Source organism: Diospyros lotus, chromosome 1 (genome assembly GCF_014633365.1).
Source record: "Diospyros lotus cultivar Yz01 chromosome 1, ASM1463336v1, whole genome shotgun sequence".
Lineage (NCBI taxonomy): Eukaryota > Viridiplantae > Streptophyta > Magnoliopsida > Ericales > Ebenaceae > Diospyros > Diospyros lotus.
In genome coordinates this window covers 34,210,960-34,231,538 of record NC_068338.1, presented here as the reverse complement: position 1 = coordinate 34,231,538, position 20,579 = coordinate 34,210,960, and the positions used below count along the sequence as shown (strand labels likewise).

Genomic DNA, 20,579 nt, shown 5'->3' with positions numbered 1-20,579 from the left:
GCAGCCACTCTCAATTCTATACTTGAAAGAGATAGGATTGTAAAGTTATTGGCTGGACTAAACACTGAATATGACCAAGTGAGGGTTCAAATTCTTGGAAGAGAAAAGCTTCTATCCCTCAATGAAGTGTTCGCTGTTGTCCAGAGTAAAAAGAATAGGAGAATAGCCATGCTGGGAGAAATCAGTTCCGAAGGATCTGCCATGTTAACTAATAGAAGAGAGGGATCAAAGTCCAGATTTCAACAAGGGCGGGCAGATGGGCAATCTAAATCACAACGCAAGGAAGGCCTGTGGTACTCCTATTGCAAGAAACCTAAGCATACTTGAGAAACTTGCTTCAAGTTGCATGGGAAGGAAACTGTGCTGCAAAAAATAGAAGGGTTCGAAAACATACCCTCCTGGAATCAAGCATATCTCTCCAACAAACAAGAAGAGGTTGCAGAAAAGACAGATGCAGTGGCTAAACAGAAGCTTAATGCTGATGAAATCAGCAAACTAAAGGAGTTTTTGAAGACTATCCAAGATGGATCGTGTTCCATTGCCCAACAAGGTAGTCCTTTAGGGTAATAACTTTCAGTTTTGTTCTTTAACTGCCATAAAAACTACTATGGATGACATTTGAATTCTAGACTCAAGGGCTACCAACCACATGTCCCATAGTTCCCATTTTTTTGATACCTATACAGCTCTTAAAAGCCCTAAACAAATCCTCATTGCCAATGGGACATCTATACCTATAAAAGGCCAGGGTAGGGTTACTCTCAGCCCTAATCTTTCTGTCCAACAGGTTTTGCATGTTCTAAACTTATCAACCAACTTAATTTCTGTCCATCAACTCACTAAAGACCTTAATTGTCGTGTCATTTTCTCTCCTTATGCATGTGAGTTTCAAGAAATGGACACGGGAAGGATGATTGGTGCGCCTGAAAGAAATGGGTTGTATGTTCTAACGAGGAAGACTTTACTGCCTGGTGGGACAGAGCCTAAGCTAGCATGCACATCTCAGTTTCACCTAGCTCTCACTCAAGTTTGGCTTCATCACTATCTGCTGGGACATCCACCTTTTCAACTGCTGAAATCTATGTTTCTTGAATTATTTAAGTACTTAGACTCTAGTTCTTTGCATTGTGATGTATGTAAAATCTCCAAGCATCATAGGGTTTCTTATCCTATTAGCAATAAACTGTCTTCACACCCTTTTGCCTTAATACATTCTGATGTTTGGGGGCATCTAGGATCCCCAATTGTTCTGGGGCTAGATGATTCATCTATTTTATCAATGATTGCACTCGAATAACTTGGGTATTTCTTCTAAAGAACAAGGCTGCTATTAGTATAGTTTTGCCTCAGTTTCACTCAATGATTTTGACTCAATTTGGCACTCCCATTTAGAAAATTAGGACTGATAATGCAGGGGATTATTTCAATCAGTCTTTGCATAAATTTTTCCAAGAAAAAAGGGTTATTCATGAGTCTTCCCACATCAACACTCCACAACAAAATGGAGTGGCCGAGAGGAAGATGAGACACCTCTTAAACGTCACAAAATCTCTCCTACATCATCATCATGTCCCTAAGAATTTCTGGGGGAAAGCAGTCCTTACAGCAGCCAGTTTAATCAATAGAGTTCCTTCCAAAATTCTAGGTCATCTAGGTCCTTTCCAGTGTCTTTCCTCACACTTTCCTGATCTCAACCAGCATACATCTCTTCCCCTTCGAGTCTGTGGTTGTGTAGCCTTTGTCCACATCCCTAAGCAAAACTGAGACAAGATGGATCCTAGGGCCCTTATATGTCTCTTCCTTGGCTATTCTCCTACCTAAAAAGACTACAAGTGTTATCATCCTCCTACTAGAAGATTCATTGTTTTGAAGGATGTCACATTTGTTGAATCTCAATCCTTTCTTAGCCCCTCAATCCTTGGTCCCAAGGGGGAGACTCAATTGATAGGTGACCAAGGCTCATCCCTCCCTAGTTTGGACTTAATTCCTCCTGAGACAGCTGCACCTATTATTTCTACAGAAGCAGATCCTATTCCCGACCATTTTGATCAGAATTCTACCAATCAAAACAGCCTTGATCAAGTAGGTAAATCTGAGGCATCAACCCCAATCAGGTTTAAAGGCTCTCCCTTTGTGTATCACAGAATACAACAGCCCATTTCTCAAGCCCAACAAGGATCAACATCTGATTCCCAGCCAGGTGTTGAAGCTATTTCTCCCTTAATTCCTGTTCCTTCTAATCTTGATCATGTTTCTTCTAACTTGGATGATTTGGACATGCCTATTGCTCTTAGAAAAAGGGTTAGACGTTGCACTCAGCATCCTCTAGCCCACTATATATCCTATCACAGGCTGTCCCAAACACATAAAAGTTTCCTGACTTCTCTAGATACCATTGTCATCCCTAAGTCAGTAGATGAGGCCTTAAAGGATCAGAAATGGAAGCTGGCTATGCAGGAGGAAATGAAAGCATTGGAGAAAAATAACACATGGGATCTAGTGCCAAGACCAAAGGGGCTAGTTCCAGTGGGTTGCATATGGGTTTTCAACTTAAAATACAATGTAGATGGGACCTTGGAGAGGTACAAGGCTCGTTTAGTGGCTAAGGACTACACCCAGACGTATGGGATTGACTATTTGGAGACTTTTGCTCCAGTAGCTAAAATGACCACTATGAGGATTATCTTATCTTTAGCAGCTCATTATGGATGGAGATTACAACAGCTAGATGTGAAGAATGTATTTCTTCATGGTGATCTAGAAGAATAAGTGATTATGGAATAGCCACCGAGATTCAAAGAAGGGAGAGTAGATGAAGCATGCAGACTTAAAAAGGCCCTCTATGGCCTTAAACAATCATCGAGAGCCTGGTTTGATAGGTTCTCCAAAGCTATGAGGTTGATGGGCTACCAACAGAGTAGGGGAGATCACACTCTCTTCTTTAAACATTCAATGAAAGGAAAGGTGATTGCACTCCTAGTATACGTGGATGACATCATTGTGACAAGAAATGACATTGAAGAACAGAGGGTACTAAAAAATCAGTTGGCTCAAAATTTTGAGATTAAAGAGTTGGGATCACTCAAATATTTTTTGGGAATAGAAGTTGCCTACTCCAAAGCAGGTATATTTCTATCTCAATGTAAGTATTTATTGGATCTCTTGGAGGAGACTGGTGTCATGACCCTGAGGATATGATTGTAATTGGGGGGGGGGGGGGGAATCCACGATGTATAAGCTGTAGGGCTAATCGTAGAAGTTTAGAGGTTAGGCGGGAATAACTAACTCTAGTACAAACAGTTAGCAAGGCTGTTAGAGTAGTTAGTTGGTTGTATTTTCTGTTACTTCCTTCAATTGTAAGCCTATAGAGGCTGGCAAGTTTGAGGAATGCATGATTTGAATGACAATTGAATTCTATTTCCCTCTCTCAATTCTCCTAGCTCTCCTTGGCTTTCTCTCTTCTCCCTTAATTCTTTCTGTTCTGTCCATTCTCTTTCTTTCTTTCTTTCTCTCCCTACCTTTCTGCTCTTCTTTCCTGCATTCTTACCAATTTACTTCCTAAACCCTAGCCAAACCCTAAGGTCGTAACAATTGATTTGCTAGGAGGAAAAGAAATGGCTACTCCAATGGAACCTAATATCAAGTTAGGAGAAGAAACCAGCAACCCACTAGTAGATAAAGGGAGGTCAAAGGCTAGTAGGCTAGTTGATTTACTTGTCACACACCCGACCAGATATTGCTTATGCAGTGAATTTGGTAAGTCAATTCATGCATAGTCCTACTGAAAATCATATGCATGTTGTGAGAAGGATATTATGCTACCTGAAAACTACCCCAGACAAAGGAATTTTATTCAAAACAGGTGGTTTTTTGGATGTACAAGACTATACAGATGCTGATTATGCAGGATTATTGGTGGATAAGATGTCTACTACTGGGTATTGTGTGTTTCTAGATGGAAACTCAGTCTCGTGGCGAAGTAAAAAGCAGAGCATAGTGGCAAAATCAAGTGCGAAAACCGAATTCAGGGTTATGGCACTCGGCTTATGTGAATTGCTATGGCTACGGATAGTTCTACAAGACCTAAAGATTGCTGTTAGTGAGCCAATGAGGTTATTTTGTGATAACCAATCAGCCATAAGCATTGCTCATAATCCTGTGTAGCATGACAGGACTAAGCTCAATGCAATTGACTGGCATTTTATAAAGGAAAAGCTTGAGAAAGGTATAATTCAAATGCCTTATGTTCCATTTGAGAAATAAGTAGTTGATATTCTAACAAAAGGTTTGGCAATTAGAAGATTTGGAGACCTAGCATCCAAGCTTGGGATGATGGATATTCATTCACTACCTTGAGGGAGAGTGTTGACGTGAGAAAATCAAAAAGAAAAGGAAGGCATTGTTCAAGGAAAAAAGGAAAGGAAAGTAGCGTTCAAGGAGAAAAGGAAAGAATCCTTTCCCACTTTTGCTTCCATCATGCTGTTAGGAAGTTTCTAAAAATCTTCTAAATCTTGTTCTTTTGGATAGTTTCCTAATCTCAAATTAGAATACTTTCCTAAATGTATTTTATGGTAATCCTCTCTGTTGTAATATTTCCTAAAGCTGTAAATATTCTACCCTATAACTAGGGCTGTTTGTGAATAAGATTATTAAGATTTTCGTCCAAAGTTTACAAAATGAATTAAGATTTATTATTAAATGGTATTTATGCTGACCTCAAATAGAGTTGCATGGACATGCTGTTAGCTAATTAGCAATTATTAAGAAGACAACTGTTAAAATTGGCAATGGTATTGATGCTATATTGAATTATTATCGTTTTATAAAGCAAGAGTAGGTTAATAGCATAGCCAACTAGAATAAGACAACCAACAATAGAAGTAACTTGTTATTTTAAGATTTTCCTCGCCATTCCATAATTTACAGTTATATATTGTCTATTGATTACAATGAAGCAGCATCTTGATATAATCAGCTTCCATTGGTTTGGTGCACCTTTTCACTTTCTTTTTATTTTATTTTATGTTATTCTATTATTTTTTTCCCTGACAAACATAGGTAACAAGGACAAAAAGAATTACATACCTTTCTATGATGACATCAACGTCTGCCTTACTCTTTGGACCAAAAAGAAGCACTCTAGTAAGGCTTAGTATATCCCTGTAATCACCGATTTTGTGTGCTTCATCAGAATGTCGATAAGGTAAAATTGATGATTGAGGTATATCTGATGACAACTTTGCTTCTGCCTGAAGTCTTATACAAATAATGGCCATAGCATATGCAACACCTCCAAATCCAGTGTGCGACACAAAAAGATAAGGCCCTGCGGAGCTGTAGCCAATAGTTGTTTTGATGTTACAAAGCCATTAATAGAATACAATTCAATTTCAAAAGAATCACACCAACTACAAGAAACCTGTCAATTCAAGAAACCAAGGATTAGTAAAGCTAATAATGCTGAAATCAAACTCCAGAAGTCAAACCTCAACCAACGTTCTGCAGTTTCTTTGTTTGTTGTTTTCTGAAATGGAAAAAAGAAAATGCCACTTGCCAGTTTAAACTACTAGAAAAGTTTCAATTCCGTTTGGTATTCTTTGGCAAGAATAGGAATTAAAATCCTACCTGTCAGTGTTTCCAGACAAAGATAAATTTAGAGGGGCTTTAAATACCTTTCATAAAAAAACCCTGATACTGATTAGCATTAGCTTTCGGTTTAATGTACTTTTTAATTTAACATTAGCATAAATGTTATGCAGAGAATGGCCTCGAAACAATATGCAGTCCCTATTTAGTACTCTGCCAACTTAATGATCTGGTTTTTGCCAGGCTCTCAATTGCAAGAGAACCAAATGAATCAAATATTATATTATCTTAGGGGCCATTTGACAAAGTTCAGTTTTTATTTTCAATTTTCTATGTTCAATTTTCGTTTTCATTTAAAAATTTGAAAATTTAACATGTTCGACAACTATATTGTGTTTTCAGTTTTGTGTTTGAATTTTTCTAAATTTTTCTCTCCTACTTCACCTGCCATTGGTGACTGGCAATTGCAGGAGGATGGTTGCTGGTGACCACTCCAATGACTTGCCACCAATTGAACAATGAGAAGGTGGGGAAGGGAAGAAAATTGAAAGTGAGATGAAAATTGTGGAAACCCCTTATTTCTCATTTTCAAAAATTTGAGAAGTTGATAAATTTTTTCAAAATTTTTGAAAACGGAAATGAAGTAACTAAATGCTATTTTCTATATTTTGTCTTCAAAATAATGAAAATGAATACTAAAAATTGGAAAATGAAATTCAAAACTAAAAACTGAAACTGAAAGGCCTACCAAGCAGGCCCTTAATATCCAATCTGAACATAAAGTAGACAACTTGGTGTTTATGTAGTCTTACTGACATTGTTGGCCAAAAAAAAAAAAATCTGATGATGAAGGGCATCCACATACTAAATTTAAGAGGTGGGCCATTAGTACTTTTATATCTGTGATACATCTATGGAGTATAGACTACATAAACCAACAACTAGAAGAGTTCATATTACTCACTGTTAAACAAAATGCGTATTGTTTAGCAATATATATATATATATATAAAAAAAAATGCATGTTACATACAATGTTGGGGAATAAATACTTACTCATCTTTACGATATTGTATTGCATCAAGATCAGAAGCCAATGCTTCTCTCTCTTTAGTTAACGGTATCCTCTTATATTCAATATTGTATCCTTCATCCTTCAGAGCAGCATAAACTTCAGCAGGTGTCTTCACATCATCTACAAACACATTCTCCCAGTATCCTATGACAATGGCCTGATTTGATGCAGGGCTGTATTCCTCACGGTGTAGAAGCATTCGACCACCAGATTGTTTGACTTCACATATTATATCTTCTCTCAATCGTGCCTCCAAGTGTTCCACCTACAAAATGGTCAAAAATAAATTAAGTATGCAAAGCAAATTAGCTAATCATAAGCAGTATTCTTCTTGTAATGGTATTTTTGAATAATAACATACCAATGGGCCGGTGATCCCCACATGCTTGAGTGTATCAACAGGTTGATTTAGTTCCCTAAGGACAAATGGAGTGTCATTGATATAAACAACCGCTTCTTCTCTTAGATCAGTTAAAACCACTTTCCTGGCCGCACCTCCTTCTTCAATGGGCTTCGCACCTAAGTATGCCAACATCGCTTTAGCACCATTAATTGTGGGGGTCGCCATGCTGTACACAGGGTAACCATCCACCTGAAAGAAAATAGGTTAGGGCAAAAGATCAGTGCCAATTGCATCTGATAGCAAAAGTTGAACTCTTGGCAAGTAAATTTGTGACAATGTTCAGATGAGGTATGTGGCAAAGAACTGGAAAATTCACATTTATTTTCCCTAATGCACAAGCCATATAGCTTCCAAATAAATGTGCCCATAGGGGATTACATAGGTTTCTCTTTGCCAGTGGTAGACATAGCATATAAAGATGTTTATATATAATTTACTAAATATATATAAACTAATGGATCGGCCAGGAAAGGCTGGGGTTTTGAAACTCATGCTAAGCTGGCCCATTAATCTGATCGGCCTAAATTTTTGCCCAAAGCTAACCTACTATGAAGCACAAACACTTCATTTTGGTGGTGAGAAATAGTGTGCAGAACTGAGAGGAAAGAAGAGAGGGACAGATCTATTCAGATAGAATTTACATGTATTTATACTAACCTGCTGTAACTGCCAATGCAGGAAGCTAATACAATACAACCAAGCAATATGGATTCTCAATAGGTGGTAATACCCATGTCTATTATGTACACATTGAACACATCAGAAACATGTGGGACACTTCAAATGACATGTCTTAACTTTTTGTCATTGTTTTTGGTTTTAACATGCCTAGGATGCAACAAAGATGCTTGTTCATATATTGGATACACAGCAGAACACATGTCTAGTTACATTCTTTTTTTATATGTTGAATTATGTTTGAATTACCATAAGATTGATGTAATGATACTTTGCATTGGATTGGTGTATTTTTTAATATTCCATATATTAATATAAGTATAGATTGAATAGTATTTTTGTATTAGATTAGGGATTGTTGCTTACTCTTTAGTGCTTTTTGTTCATTATGTTATTGAACATTATTAACAGAAAATGTAAAAGTAATATGTTTTTACCTTATCCATCTCATATCCATTCCCTTATTTTTCCCTAATCAATGAGTCTGTCTGGTTAAGGTAAAACTTTCTCGCCTAGGAAAGGATCAATGCTGCATTACAGTCACATCCTTCTAGAAGTTGCAGGATCACCTTCATTGATGTACCCTGTTTGTTCTTTTGATAGGTAGAACACATAACTCCTTTGATCGAGTAATTTCTAAACCTTTCCAATATCGAAGATATTACTCCATCATAGTCAATCCCAAGCCCAAATAAAGGAGGAAAGTTGTGTTAGGTAGCTGATAATTAAAAAAAATCATCACATCTTTTAACGTAGATTCTGGACATAGCATACTTCATTGGGGCATAATCCTCTTAGCAATATGCCATGCTACCCAAGTGCAGTGAAAAATAGGTTAGGACCACTACATTAGTGACCAGACGTGATGCTGAATTTGCAAGAGAATTTCACATTTTTACATAAGAATGCAAGTAAAGAAGTTAGTTCAAGACCAAAGAGTCACAATTGGATCATAGAATATTGAAACTTTGATTGGGAGATGATTAAGAAAATAATCAATATTATTTTCTTCTAAGAGACAAGATGGGTTGATGAGAAAGCTAAAATATTTTTTGAGCAAAGACATAAAATTTGACACTCAAAGAAGTGTCATACAAAGAATAACACGTGGATTATTATTGATAAGACTTTAAGAGATAGGGCAGTATATGTAAAAATCAGGATTATGATAATTAAAGTTACTCTAGGCGAGGAGGCTGTAAATCTTATTTGTAACATCCAAAAAATTTGGAAATAAGTAGTAATTATTAATTTTAGTATTTGAGGATATTTTGGAATATTTGAAAATTTTGGAGAAAATATTTATTTATGATATTTTGAGAAAATGGAAAATTACGGTAGTTAATTATTTTAGTCGGGAATATTTATGGAAATAAGAAAAAATTTAAATTGGGAGATTTCTGAAAATTTCGGGGTGGAAGTGAAATAAACAGGAATTATAAAGCAGGGGCGTAAATGGGATTTTTGGAAGTTCTGGGGGGCACCGGTGCAATTTTTGAAAGAGGATCGAGGGTCCCCTTAAATATAACCGCGCGCACTATATGGGTGAAGGACACGTGTGGCGCGAGTGGTCGCGTGCGAGGGCGGCCAGGCGACGGGTGCGGGATCGAGACCGAGGGGTAGCATACGCGCGCGGAAGAAATTGTTGATTTTATCAGCAAAGCCAACCCGAAACGACGTCATTTCGGGTTGGGGCGGTGGCAGCCATGTGCGGTTGCAGACGTGCCACGTGGCGGCGTCTGGGCCGCCCATCTCGCTTGTGCCCCACGCTTCTCCGTCCAGCTTCGTTTTAAGGCCAATTTTGGCCATTTTTTTGGCCATTTTAAAGCCAATCCAAGCAGCTGAAGCGAGAGAGAGAAGGAGGTCATGCACAGAGTAAGAAAAGGGAGAAATTATAGGGAAAAATAGGAAATTTTGGCATTATTTTAGTGTCCAAAAATATTCCGGTAAGTGAGTAAAATTAGCATAAATGTTATATGTTGAAGTTATAGAATTTATACGGCTAGATTATGTTGAATATGCGGTTAAAATTAATTAATTGAACCGTTAACTTGTTATTTTATACAAAACATTTTACTTTGCAACGGGAGCACAAGAGAGGCCTGAAAGCAGTCGGTTACAGGCAAGCTCCTAACCCTCTCCTCATGTTCTTCATTTCTAACGAGAGTCTTCGTTATTTCCGATATTTTAAACCCTCCCTCACCGTGACTCGGTTCCACGCATTAATAATGCAAATCTGCGTGACCACTATCTTATGTCTTATATGTTAATAATGGGTCTATTGGTGATTAAATAAGCTAAATAAATGATTCCTTGATGTCGCTTCCTATGTTCGTCACGGGATTTTGTATCGCCCCGCTTTCCTTGAGAATGATGCCGAACTTGATGGGCTAGGTTCTTAGAAAGGTCGGTATGGATTATGGGGTTATATTAAAGGGTTTAATGAGAAAAGTAAATGGTTCATTAACATGATAAGAGATGAGAATGAGAACGGTATTATTATGTTTGTGTGGTTGTGTACGTGAAGAGTTACAGAGAAATGTTATGTAAGGTTAAGTCTAAAAGATATAAATTAAATGTTGATCGTGTGTGTCCTAAGGATATGGGGTACAAAGTCACTGACTGTCGATCGTAGGTCGTGGCACTTGATAGCTGAATGTATGGGCGCTAGTCATCAACTGTTTCGATAAGTGCAAGACAGGCCAGAAGAGCTAGTACTACCAGATTCCCGCCTTGGCTTGGGCATATCATGATGTGTGTGCTACAAGGGGCTGGGTTGCATTTATTTGAGGAAACATGTTTTGTGTGTGATAGGATGTGTGAGCATTTGCATGACCCAGTTGGTCTGAGAGCCAATTTAGGTACCCTATGTGAACATATGCATTTAAAGCATGCCGCATGTATGTATTTCTACGTGGGCGCAGCATGGCCTGATGCTTGGCTTATGGGGGCCTTGCCATCACGTTTATGCTGCAGAACCCATTGCATTTCTTATGTGTTGCATTGCATGGTTCTACTATTACTGTTATTCTGGGCGGAAGTACCGACTCGGGGGGAGCTTCGGCTCGGCTTAGAGATTTGCTCGGGGGAAGCCCGAGGGAAGACCTTAGAGATTAGCTCGGGGGAAGCCCGAGGAAAGATCCGGTAGATTAGCCGGGGAGTGCAAGGCTATGATATGGGCGGGTTGCGGGGCATGAACCCGGTAAGGCTAGTCGGGGAGTGCGAATCCCGAACCTAAGGTTGGATGGTCTCATGCTATATACATGTTATGATTGTTAGCAAAAGGCATGTTATGATGACAGGAAAAGCCAAACGTTGAATGTCAGGAAAAGCTGACCAAGGTCAGGAAAAGGCGGGTCTTTATGGATAATGTTATGGTAGCCTATGTTGGGCTGCAACAGGTTTGTATGTGGGACTTAGGCGCCAATGTGTGTCTTATGTGGGCCCCGAGGACCGTTTATGCGCAAAGTTACTTTATGTTATGCATTCAGGGTAGAAGCACGTATGGTTCATGGCATGGTGTGTTGTGACATTAGCATGATTTGCATGGGGTGTCACAGGAAGAGTCCTATCTTTAACCGACAACCTTCCTTTCATGACCTTGCTGAGTCTTGTGACTCACGTTTGTTTTCCATCATTCCAGGTAAGAGAATTGTCCGATGTATCAGGTTCGTTCGACGGAGTTGGGTCCAGATCATCGAGTCATGATAGCAAGTGTAGAGCTCTTCTGAAACTAGGTTCCGGGTGTCTTTGTGTAATGTTTATAATTTTGAATTAGATATATGTTATGTAAGCCAGATGGGCTCACGGTATGAATGTTTATGTAAGAACGACTATGAGATGCTATGTGATTAAAAAGGTATGATTTAAATAAGGGTGGTATTTGAGTTGTAGTTGTGTTTTTGTTCTATACCACTCAAGTGATGACCCTCTCACGGATCCTCTTTGTGCACGGGGAGGCTCTGGGAGGCGGGCCGTGACATTATTAGTGCATACATACAAGAAGTTAGATTTGGAGAAAAGATAAAGACAAAATTTTGAAAGGATTTAGAGGGATTTTACAAGAAACAACTAGAGGAGAGAAAACATTATAGGGAGGAAATAGTAATGTGGACTGAGAAACAAATGGGTACAAAAATGTGCATAGAAAAGAAATAATTAGGAAAAAGCTACTAGCAATTTTGCCTGAGTATATACCCATAATAAATAATAGTATTTTCAAGAAATGGGATGAACATTTAGTCACACATAAAAATGCCTTATTAATTATCCAGACAAACTTATTTCTTATGAGGCAAAAGGATCACTTGTATTGTAAGGATTATAAAATTATACTGGGGGAGTTCCTAACCATTCAACATAGGCTTATGGTCCTTGATGTCCATACTAAAAAATGAAGTATGAAAGATGAAAACAAACAAAAGTGAAGAATTAAATAGTAGAATTTAAGAGATGAAAATCAAGTTATTTCAAGGAACAAATGAATAGCAGAAAAGATTGAATGTGAAAGGTAAAGTTGATCCAAGGTAGAATGAGATGGCTACCGCCACTTGAAACTTTAAGCGCAGCATGCTTTAGGGCTTTTTGTGTGTGAAGCTCCTTAAGTGAGGCAAAGACTGATACACACAAGAACAAAAAATTATACTTGAACTTCCACAAGAACAAAGTAAACGAGTCTAAACATAAGAAACTAGGCATTGGTTTACCAAAACAATAAAAGTTTGATCATGTTACTAGTTCACACTTGTAATATAACTATCAAATATCCACCATTTACACCTGGTAACTCAATATCAAATGACACAAAACTCATGAGGATTGAAGAAGACATTAAACCTACATTTAGCTATATCAAGAATGTTCCTGTACCTCCTATCTTATATCCAGAAAGGTGAGTTTAGAAAACTTTAACTCAAATATAGAGTATGCAAACAGGATGAATGCCTGCCTTATAAACAACGTTAACTTAAAGAATAATGTCTTGCAAAAGAATCACCAGCCATAGCACAGCACAGTTTAAGTATGCTTTCTCAGTCTGGCAGGTCCTCTCTTCAATGACTCAGTACTACCATTTGGTCCCATGTCTAAAGTTAGGTTTGATGGCTTATTTGGTTTTCATCATACCTTGTAAACATGAGGTGCACCATGAATCTGAATGGTGCTGGAAGTTTTCTGCCCAGGGAAAAAGTACATCTTAAGTATAGAGCCTTTTCCCAGAACTGAACCATTACGAGTATTCGCAATGGCCTCCATTACAGCATCTCCATGTTGGGATTCATGCGGAGCTCTCAAATCCTCCTGGGCATGGTACAAGTCTGATCAAATCAAAGTTAAATAGAGAAACAACCTTAATGAACAGAATCTTTTGGAAATATGACTTACAGGAACAGTAAAAAATTGCCCAGGCCTTAATCTTATTATCCATTTCATTCCTTGAACCTCTGGTCTCTGATGCAACCAATTCTTGAATCTTATCTTGGATTTGCCTTGTCCACAGAACCCATCAAATGCTTCACTTCCAAGGTATGCTGCAAAAGCAATCAAGCGAAAATAGCGCTCCAAATACTCTGCTGCTCGGCTCAGTTCCAGTCTCCTTTCCTTTGGCTCAACATGTTGCTGATTGAAGCCTTCTCTATATTGCAAGACAGCTTGGCGTAAATTCTGGAGAGCTGAACATCTATCAATAATGGCATCCAAGGCCTCTCGGCATTCCACCCCATTGTCAAATAATCTTGTTATCTTCCACAACAATAAAATGTCATTTATCCCAAACGCATGGCTTGGCTCTCTGTGATTTCTACCTCTTGTAGAACCAGAGACCAAAGCAGCAGCATGATCACTAGTTTCTTCAGCACTTGATGTACCACCATCCACCTCCTCCTGTGATGCATCATCAATCAGGATTCTAATGGGTCTCCCATAATCAATTCGAAGCTTTAGAAGGCAAGCAATCACAGTGCCAGTGGTTGTCCTTCCTATACCCATCTGAGAATCTTAACATTCATTAGAGAAAAGAGCATATAATGTTTCCTGCAAAAACATTACTTAACAATACACATATTTCACAGACACAGAAAAGGATAATGAATGCTGCCATGCATAAATGTAACCATCTATAACAAACTAAAATTTTTACCTGGCAGTTAAAAACAAAAGCAGTATCTTTGGAAGCTGATGCAACATTAATAGCCAAAGAGTCAAAGTCAGATCTCTTGGGAGCTTTACCATCAGTAATAGGCACACGGGCATACTTGATAGGAAAACCCTCAGACTCTAAGCATTTGAAAACCTCCAATGGGGTCTGAACTACATCAGAGCTCACATGTTCCCAAGAATCAACTATTTGCCTATCATCAGTTTCATGTATAACCATTATAGCACCCCTGTAGCGTTCAGCTTCTCGCAGAATATCTTCCTTCAGTCGAGCTTCCATCCTCTGTACTCGTACACGATCAATGCCCTAGATGTAGAAAAGCTTAGCATTACAGCTTTGACAAATCTGGACCTAAGAAGCAGACACTTCAAAGAATGTGTTGTTATGTCAAACACCAACACTCAAGAGGACAGTCCCAAGTAGGTGTTAAACATTCATTCGAATGTGTCTGTGTAAGTTTTAAGTTTTTCTGTAACTGGGCAATTCCCAAACACTTTCACAATATAGATTTATATCACTCAGTGCTTCCTCTCCCAGACTCTCTAATTTCAAGAACTTTGTACCCCAAAATTCTCAACATTTTAAGAATAGAGATCTACAAAATGTATTTATGGTGAAAGGAAAAAAAGGGGAAAAAAGAAGAAAAAAACAGTAACTACTGTCATATGCATGGACAAAATATATATTTATCTGTCAAAGGGTCCCTGCAGTATTGAATTCTAAGTCTTTTAACAATTTATGTTTCAGGATCTTTGTGTGGCATCGTATTCACATCTATGCTTGCTTATGAATTTTGTGAGGAACAAAGAAAATAATGGAAAATAATATCTAACCATTAGATAAAAGATGCAAATAAATATATATAGTCCTCCAGCATTACGCATACAAGGACCAGTTTGTTCATTCTGAGGATTTATGGGTAATTCAAACACCAGAAATTGTATATGTATTTGTCATGACCCTAGGAGCAATAAAAGGGCATCATTGTAATAGGGTTGCAATAGTTTGTTAGGATATTTTTCTCTTTTTATCTTTTTCCTTTTTGTCTTGTAGCTTAGGTGGTTAGAAAACTTTGTCTGGTAGTTAAAGTGAGACTATATATATATATATTGTCTCAGCTGTGGAAGAAGACATGATGAGAATGAATTGGATATTCTGTTTCACTCTAATATTTCTCCCCCCCCCCCCCCCCCCCCTCTCTCTCTCTCTCTCTCTCGGTGATCTCCTCCCTTGCCTTCTTTCTGTTCTCTCCCTCCCAACTGATCTCTCCCCCAAGTTCTTCTCTTAATATTCTTGATCTTCCTTTCATACCCTAGCTCATCTCTAAGGTTGTGACAGTATTTACCAGTAATTCAAATACCTTAAGATATTCTACTGGGATGATTGGCATATGAGGTATAACAACAGAGGTAGGGCACATGCCACACCCTACATTTTGCAACAAAAAAGAAAAACTAAATACAAGTCATTCCAATAGGTGTTACCGTGTATTCAAGCATGTTCTTGTATGGCCTTTCAACTTCACGAAGCACAAATGGTTTTCCATTAATGTAGATAACAGGTTCTTCTCGCATGTTGTGCCAAAAAATTGGTCGGCCACCTTTGGAGCTACCTATCCTGTGAATGACAGATCTAATTCCATCAATTGTTGGATTTGCAACACCATAAACTGGAAACCCAGGAATTTCTCTAAAATTAGGGGCACCCTCCACTCTTTCTGGTAAACTAAGGTTTTGACAGCCAGGACAGTGGTCACTCTTTAGAATAGTTTGACTTCCAAGAACCTCCCCATTTCTCAACGCAGCAACCACACTCATTTCACAAGGACGCCCATCAGTAGATTCAACAATTTCCACTAGTGATTTTTTTGCATTAATATAACCGAGTGCGCCCATTGGATCTCTCCGAAGCAACCTGCATTGAGCCACAATTGTTCTTTGAGAAATGAATGAAATATGCACACCAACAGTCAGCAGGTAAATGTGAACTAGATAATAATTATATGAATCAAAGAGAACATAATATTACAAATGAAAATGTTTATGCTGGCAATGGTGAAGTGACTTATCGAAAATTGAAAACAATCAGTTCTGGACTTCAGGCCAATTGAGTAATAGCTACACTGAGGGGTATATCAGTCCTTCTGTAGATTCTGAAATGAAATTTCCAGTAGATTGAGCATTATATGATCCATGTTTGGAGTAACTGACCAAATAGAAGACCTGAAGTAGGTATGTTCTCAGTATAGAACAAAACAAACTGCTATTCACACTTGTATTTGAACTTAGATGGGGTATTTCTACATAAGCAGGCCTCAGTTTGCTCCCAGAATACAGGGATACAAAATACAAATTTAAATATAGTACAACATATAAGATAGGATTCAAACTTAAGTGATAGTTCTATACTATCTTTATTGAACTACTTTATCTCTAACTTCTTATCCCTTCTTTATTGTCTCAGCCATCTTTAATTTTAAACTTTTTCAATCTCTTCTTATCATCTTATCTCCTTTACCACATTCCAATCTCTTCTTATCACCACAAGGCAGTAGGTATTTCGTATATTCTTCCTTCAACAGTAACTAGTGAGCTGAATTAAATTTTACACCTCTTTAAGTAATAACAGTCCGCCAGTCATCTTAACTCTTTTAGAGTGCATACTCTTTGAAAATAAAGAATTCCTGGTAGGCATACTTTGGGAGAATATAGCATCCCTGTTAGGCATACTCTTGGATAATCTAGCATTCCTGGTAGGTATTTGTTAACATGCTGTGGCGAATGCTGCAACTACAACCCTACTGAGAAGGTCACAGCATTACCTGTGCTTCGTGATTCAAGAGCATCCGGAATGCATCCACATTGTACATTAAAGTGGCACTGGGTCCCCCAAATACTTTTTGCTTATTTACAAAAATTACAGAAATCTCCCCAAACAATCTCAAACATGACATTTTCATCCCCACACCAGACTGCCTGCAGCCCTGCACATAGCCTGGCATGGCTGGACTACACTTTAGGCCAAGTCATCTCAAAATCCCTTCATGCATTTCTAATCAAATTTGGACCATTGGTGCACCTCCCTAAGACTATCAAAATGCCTGAGACACTTTCCCAGAATACCTCCCCTAGCTGGGTCTTGAAATGATCCTAAGGAAAGGGAAGCCCCCAGGACATACGCAAATTTGGCTTATGCGTTCCTAAATTTATGGGCTGCAGTCTCTTCTGAGGACCAAATAAGAACTATAGGCCTTCACTTAGCTGAGGAAAATCTCGAGATTCTCGGGGCCAGTGGCAGAGCCACTCTGTACTCAGTGGGGTCAATTGACCCCACTGAATTTTTTTTTCCCAGTTTACATGGTATTTGTAAAATTGTGCAAAATTCAAAATTAACTATATTGACCCCATCCATAGAAAATTACAAAAAGTAACTAAGAAAAATTGTCATTTGTAATTGGTTAAATCCTTTGATTTTGTGGTTAATCGCGAAAAATGTGTTTGAAATAATTACAAATAATTGTTAATGGTTTTGCAGAGGATATATTAGGAAATTTGTTAGTTAAGGTTTTTCATTTGTGGGAAACATGAAACTAGAATATTAATTTGTTAGTTTAGTTTTCTTAATCACATATAAAAATATCACCTCAAGCACCCAAATAGATTACTTCCTCATGAGACAAGAGGATCGGTTATGTTGTAGGAATTGTAAGGTGATACCGGGAGAGTGTTTGACTACTCAACATAGACTTCTAGTACTTGACGTCCAAGTAAGAAATTGGAAGAGAAAAAATCACATAAAACAAAATCCAAGAATCAGGTAGTGGAATTTAAAAGGGGAGAAACAACTAATCTTCAAAGAAAAATTAAGGGGTAGAAGGGAATGGAATGGAGAAAGACAGACAAACCAAATGTGGAAAGAAATGGCTAATGCTCTGAGAAGCACGGCAAAGGTAGTCCTTGGAGAGACAAATGGTAGAGCCCCTAACCTTAAGGAGTCTTGGTAGTGAAATGAAGAGGTACAATTGAAAATTAAAAATAAGAAAACTTGCTATAAGGCAGTATATTAATGCAACAATGAAGAAAATCAAAAAAATTATAAAGAAGCAAAAAGGGCAGCAAAAAGAGCTGTTAGTGAAGCAAGGTCAAAAGCATATGAGAATCTATATAAACGACTTGATACAAAAGATGGAGAAAGGGATATATATAAATTAGCTAAAGCAAGAGAAAGAAAAACACGGGATTTAAATCAAGTGAAATGCATAAAAGATGACAATCAAAATGTTTTAGTAAATGAGGGAGCAATTAAGGAGAGATGGAAGGAGTATTTCACAAAATTATTCAATGATGGTGGTGACACAAGAGTTAGGTTGGGACATCTTAGTAACTCCGAAGGGAATGTGAGCTACACATTCTATCGACGCATAAGTTCAAATGAAATAAGGCAAGCATTAAAAAAGATGAAAAATCATAAGGCAGTGGGACCAGATAATATACCAATAGAAGCATGGAAATGCATGGGAGAATAGGGCATCTCCTGGCTAACGCAATTATTTAACGCCATCCTTAAATCAAAAAAGATGCCAGATGAGTGGAGGAAGAGTACTTTGGTTCCTATATACAAGAACAAAGGAGATGTTCAAAACTGTGAAAATTATAGAGGAATTAAGTTAATGAGTCATACCATGAAACTCTGGGAGAGAGTAATAGAGCAGAGGCTCAGAAAGGAAACAAATGTGTCAGAAAATCAGTTTGGTTTCATGCCTAGTAGGTCAACAATAGAAGCTATATATTTACTGAGGCGTCTAATGGAAAGGTATCGAGATCATCAGAAGGACCTACATATGGTGTTTATAAATCTAGAAAAGGCCTATGATAGGGTCCCTAGAGAAGTATTATGGAGGGTTTTAGAGAAGAAATGAGTCAAAATAGCCTATATACAAGCCCTTAAGAACATGTATTATGGTGTAGAGACAAGAGTCAGAACATGCGGAGGGGATACTGAACCATTTACAACTACAATAGGACTGCATCAAGGTTCTGCACTAAGTCCATACTTATTTGCCCTAGTAATGGATGAACTCACTAAAGATATTCAGACAGATGTGCCATGGTGTATGCTATTTGCAGACGACATAGTGTTGGTGGATGAAACAAAAGAATGAGTGAACACTAAGCTTGAGTTGTGGAGAAACAATTTAGAATCTAAGGAATTTAAATTAAGTAGAAAGAAAACAGGATATATGGAATGCAAATTTAGTAAAAATGCAAGAGTGGATGATGTTATAATAAAATTAGAAGACCAAATCTTACAAAGAAAATACCATTTTCGATATTTGGGATCAGTGATTCAAAAATATGGAAAAATCCACGAGGATGTCACACATAGAATTAAGGCAGGTTAGCTAAAATGGAGAAATGCATCGGGGGTGTTATGTGATGGTAAAATCCCATTAAAATTGAAAAGAAAATTTTATAGGACAGCTATAAGACTAGTCTTGCTGTATGGCTCAGAATGTTAGGCAGTCAAATATCAGCATGAGCAAAAGACGAGTGTAGCGGAGATGAGGATGTTAAGATGGATGTGCGGACATACAAGAAAGGATAAAATTAGAAATGAAGTTATTCGTAATAAGGTAGGAGTAGTGCCAATCGAGGAGAAGATGAGAGAGACTAGACTAAGATGGTTTGGTCATGTGAGAAGGAGACTAAGAGACGCTCTTGTGAGGAGAGTTAATGAAATGGAACAATTAGTCACAAAAAGAGGTAAAGGTAGACCCAAGAAGACTTTGGGAGAGATATTAAAATTTGATATGAAATATATGGATCTAAATAAAGATATGACAAAAGACAGAAATACATGGAAGTCTAGAATTCATGTAACCGACCCCACATAGTGGGATAAAGGCTGAATATGTTGTTGTTGTTTATATAACACAGATGATGCTTATGTGAGTCCTAAAAGATAAATGTGCAAATCTATAAATGTTAAAATTTTGCATCATTATCAATTTGAATTGTGTTTGTGAGAAGTCAGAGATAGAACTCCAACCTAAAAAGCCAGTTTAACAGGTGAAGGGATCCTCCTCCTTATATATAGCCCATGTCTCCCTTGTTGAAGCGATGTGGGATTCTCACACTCCCCCCCACGCCGAAACTTCTCTAGTAACTGATACATGCCTAGGTGATCGGGCAGGGTACTGGTCCATGACCACAACCGAGGGTAGTCCCCCACCAATGGTTGGCTCTAATACCATGTGAGAAGTCAGAGATAGAACTCCAACCTAAAAAGCCAGCTTAACAGGTGGAGGGATCCTCCTCCTTATATATAGCCCAGGTCTCCCTTGTTGAGGCGATGTGAGATTCTCACAATGTTATACTATTATAAACAAGAAACTTCAATGGCTTAATAAATGTTTCGATGAGATCAATATTGAGTTGCTGCTTTGCATGGCCTTGAAGATTAGTTTTTTTTTTTTTTAAATCAATGAGAGCTCAACCACTACCCTTTGGTTGTGTACAAACTAATTAACTCAAAGGCATGTATAATAACACCCGCAAGCCACAAACACCACTAGGTAAACACAAAAAATTTGTGTGCACTTGCTCCTCAATGAGGTACACCCCTAGTTATAACGATACAGTTATACAACACTTTTAAAATATGACAATTATATTTAATTATAA

At 37.9% G+C, this 20,579-nt stretch overlaps 1 protein-coding gene across 4 annotated transcripts in view; it reads right to left on the bottom strand.

Moving 5' to 3' along the window:
• Positions 1 to 20,579, bottom strand: part of LOC127789885 (uncharacterized) — a 72,711-nt gene that overhangs the window by 4,664 nt on the left and 47,468 nt on the right. For 3 of the 4 annotated variants that reach the window (XM_052318971.1, XM_052318953.1, XM_052318962.1), the window contains 7 exons: positions 15,381 to 15,810; positions 13,879 to 14,202; positions 13,125 to 13,727; positions 12,867 to 13,040; positions 7,023 to 7,253; positions 6,643 to 6,926; positions 5,086 to 5,334 (listed from right to left, as the gene is read on the bottom strand). In XM_052318971.1, coding sequence (XP_052174931.1) covers positions 5,086 to 5,334; positions 6,643 to 6,926; positions 7,023 to 7,253; positions 12,867 to 13,040; positions 13,125 to 13,727; positions 13,879 to 14,202; positions 15,381 to 15,810 — 2,295 coding nt within the window. Of the gene's footprint in view, positions 1 to 5,085; positions 5,420 to 6,642; positions 6,927 to 7,022; positions 7,254 to 12,866; positions 13,041 to 13,124; positions 13,728 to 13,878; positions 14,203 to 15,380; positions 15,811 to 20,579 lie in introns of those variants that run through there. The other variant, XM_052318979.1, reaches the window with a different exon arrangement.